This window comes from Piliocolobus tephrosceles, unplaced genomic scaffold, assembly GCF_002776525.5.
Source record: "Piliocolobus tephrosceles isolate RC106 unplaced genomic scaffold, ASM277652v3 unscaffolded_21243, whole genome shotgun sequence".
Classification (NCBI taxonomy): Eukaryota; Metazoa; Chordata; class Mammalia; order Primates; family Cercopithecidae; genus Piliocolobus; species Piliocolobus tephrosceles.
The window spans coordinates 2,251-5,316 of NW_022303470.1; the positions used below are offsets into that span (position 1 = coordinate 2,251).

The following is a 3,066-nucleotide window of genomic DNA, read 5'->3' on the forward strand; positions in this document are numbered from 1 at the left end:
TTTTCATAGCTTTTCTCCTCCACCCCCAAAACTCCGTAACACACATACACTGTTTCTAGAGTGAGGCTTATCATCACTTGAGATGACATGTGACTTGACAACTAGTTTTTCCGTGAAAAATTAGTAAAGAGATTTGAGTTACCTCCAAGCTCTGGGTGAGTTATGTGAGAAGGGACTACCAAAAAACTGAATGTGATTTTATATTGTGTTAATAGAAGCCTAATGTCTGCATAAGACAACAACTATCAAAGGGAGCCTTCAAAGCTGCTTCAGACAGATACACATGGCAACAAGGAAGGGGGCTTGGCTTTGCATGGTCCCAAACTCAATTTAAACAGTTTGCTCAAAGTTGAATAAGTTCAGAAGCACGGACTCATGTTTCCCAAACTCGGTGGCACTCAGTGCAAAGATCATAGCCAACTTATTAATGAACCCCAAGAGGTATGCATGACGGGGCCCCTGACATGAGCCATTTATCAAAGGTTCTCTCTCCTGAAGATGAGTCTGCTAAGAAGAGCAAATTACACCAAGAAGACTTCTAAGAGAATAAAGCATTGAGAAAATGGGGTTTGGAAACCCCTATGGGGAATGTTTTCAAAGCCAAGATATCTGGAAGAAATTATGTTCCCCAGTTTTAAGTTTTGTCTATATGGCCTAAGTCAAGAGATAAATTAAGTGGCCTCTCAAGTTGGACAGAACCAAAGTTATGATGATATATTACTTTTTCCTTGCTTCTCTCTCTCTGTTCTCCACAAAGAACCCTCTTTCCATTCCTCTGTTAAAACCACACAGCAGAGGTTGCGGCTCAGGCGGCAGGCGGAGCTGGTCCAGTTGTGCTGCGGCTCCGCGCGGCCTGCAGTCCCGGGCCCGCCCCCTGCGCCGCCCGCCCGCCCGCCCGCCTGCCTGCCCGCCCGCCCGCCTGCCTGCCCGCCATGGAGCCCGGCCCCGATGGCCCAGCTGCATCCGGCCCTGCCGCCATCCGCGAGGGCTGGTTCCGCGAGACCTGCAGTCTGTGGCCCGGCCGGGCCCTGTCGCTGCAGGTGGAGCAGCTGCTCCACCACCGGCGCTCGCGCTACCAGGACATCCTAGTCTTCCGCAGTAAGACCTATGGCAACCTGCTGGTGTTGGACGGTGTCATCCAGTGCACGGAGAGGGACGAGTTCTCCTACCAGGAGATGATTGCCAACCTGCCTCTCTGTAGCCACCCCAACCCGCGAAAGGTGCTGATCTTCAGGGACGGAGATGGAGGTGTCCTGCGTGAGGTGGTGAAGCACCCCTCCGTGGAGTCTGTGGTCCAGTGTGAGATAGACGAGGATGTCATCCAAGTCTCCAAGAAGTTCCTGCCAGGCATGGTCATTGGCTACTCTAGCTCGAAGCTGACCCTACATGTGGGTGACGGTTTTGTGTTCATGAAACAGAATCAGGATGCCTCCGATGTGATCATCACTGACTCCTCAGACCCTATGGGCCCCGCCGAAAGTCTCTTCAAGGAGTCCTATTACCAGCTTATGAAGACAGCCCTCAAGGAAGATGGTGTCCTCTGCTGCCAAGGCGAGTGCCAGTGGCTGCACCTGGACCTCATCAAGGAGATGCGGCAGTTCTGCCAGTCCCTGTTCCCCCTGGTGGCCTACACCTACTGCACCATCCCCACCTACCCCAACGGGCAGATCGGCTTCATGCTGTGCAGCAAGAACCCGAGCACCAACTTCCAGGAGCCTGTGCAGCCGCTGATGTGGCAGCAGGTGGCACAGATGCAGCTGAAGTACTACAACTCCGACGTGCACCGGGCCGCCTTCGTGCTGTCCGAGTTTGCTCGCAAGGTGGGTGGCCTGCGGGGCCGGGTGGGGGGACCCAGGGACCCAGAGCACCCTCCTGACTGGCCTCGTGTCCCTCCAGGCCCTGAATGATGTGAGCTGAGCCCAGGTGCCACCGCGGATGCCACCCAGGACCTCGGACCTTGGAGCCTGCAGGGTGCCTTGGCCCCTCCAGCCCTGGGCCAGACCTCCTCCCGGCTCTCGCCCACCAACCAAGTGTTACAAGCTCCAGAATGCTGCCCGGCCTGCCCTGCTAGGCGGACTGTCTGTGTGTCTGTCTCTCTGGCGTCCCACCACCAAGCCTATACCAGCTGTGTACAGTGCCATCTCTCTGCCTTCTGTTGCCTCTCACTCACCAAACACGTGTATTTATAGCAAAAAGAAAAACAAAAAACAAAAAACAAAAAAAACCACACAACAGTTACCAAGCCAGGTTGCAACACAATTGAGTAAGTTAGTTTTCTTAACATATTTTTGGCTGAGGAGTAATTTGAACAGCAAGCATAAAAATTATACTTCTTACTTCCAGTTCTGCCACTTGATGAGACATTAGGCAAATAAGTAGTAATCTCATATCTTTGAAACTCTATTTTCTTCTACATCAAATAGAATTATCAACCACTGATGTGTCTTTCTCTTATCATCAGAATAAGAATCAAATCAGTTAAAATATGGAAAAGAGCCTTGTAACCTCTGACAACTTGTGCCCATATAAGGCACTGCTACTTTTGTCATTAACATTCCAGATGTCAGTTACATTCCTTAAGTCTATACCATAGAACTTTTCATGTATTCATTCAAAAATACTTTTTGAGCTTATAGTGTCTGCCAGGCATTGTGGTAGTGTCTAAGAACATAGCAGTAAAAATAAATAAATAAATAAATAAATAAATAAATAAATAAATAAATAAATATCTCTGCTTTTGTGAAGTTTTATTAATGAATAGAAAGTAAATGAGGAAACAAACCTATATGAACAAGATACTTTCAGATGGTTATGGGTACTATGAAAGAAAATGAATGAGGAATTGTGATGAAGAATGTCTGGGATGAGGAAGCTACTTTATATCATGGGATCAGAGAAAGACATTTCAGGAAAAAAGAATCACATTTAATATTGAGCATAAAGAAGCTTAGTGAAGATGGCCGAATAGGAACAGCTCCAGTCTCCAACCCCAGCGCGAGCCACACAGAAGACCGGTGATTTCTTCATTTTCAACTGAGGTACTGGGGTCATCTCACTAGGGAGTGC

General features: G+C 48.8%; 1 protein-coding gene across 1 annotated transcript; it reads left to right on the forward strand.

Annotated features, from left to right (window-relative positions):
- The first annotated feature begins 914 nt into the window (after positions 1-914).
- LOC111531212 (spermidine synthase-like) lies at positions 915-1,917 on the forward strand. The gene is made up of 2 exons (XM_023198455.1): positions 915-1,820; positions 1,897-1,917. The coding sequence occupies exons 1-2, from the start codon at positions 933-935 to the stop codon at positions 1,915-1,917; spliced, it is 909 nt and encodes a 302-aa protein (XP_023054223.1). The 5' UTR covers positions 915-932.
- Positions 1,918-3,066: the final 1,149 nt, after the last annotated feature.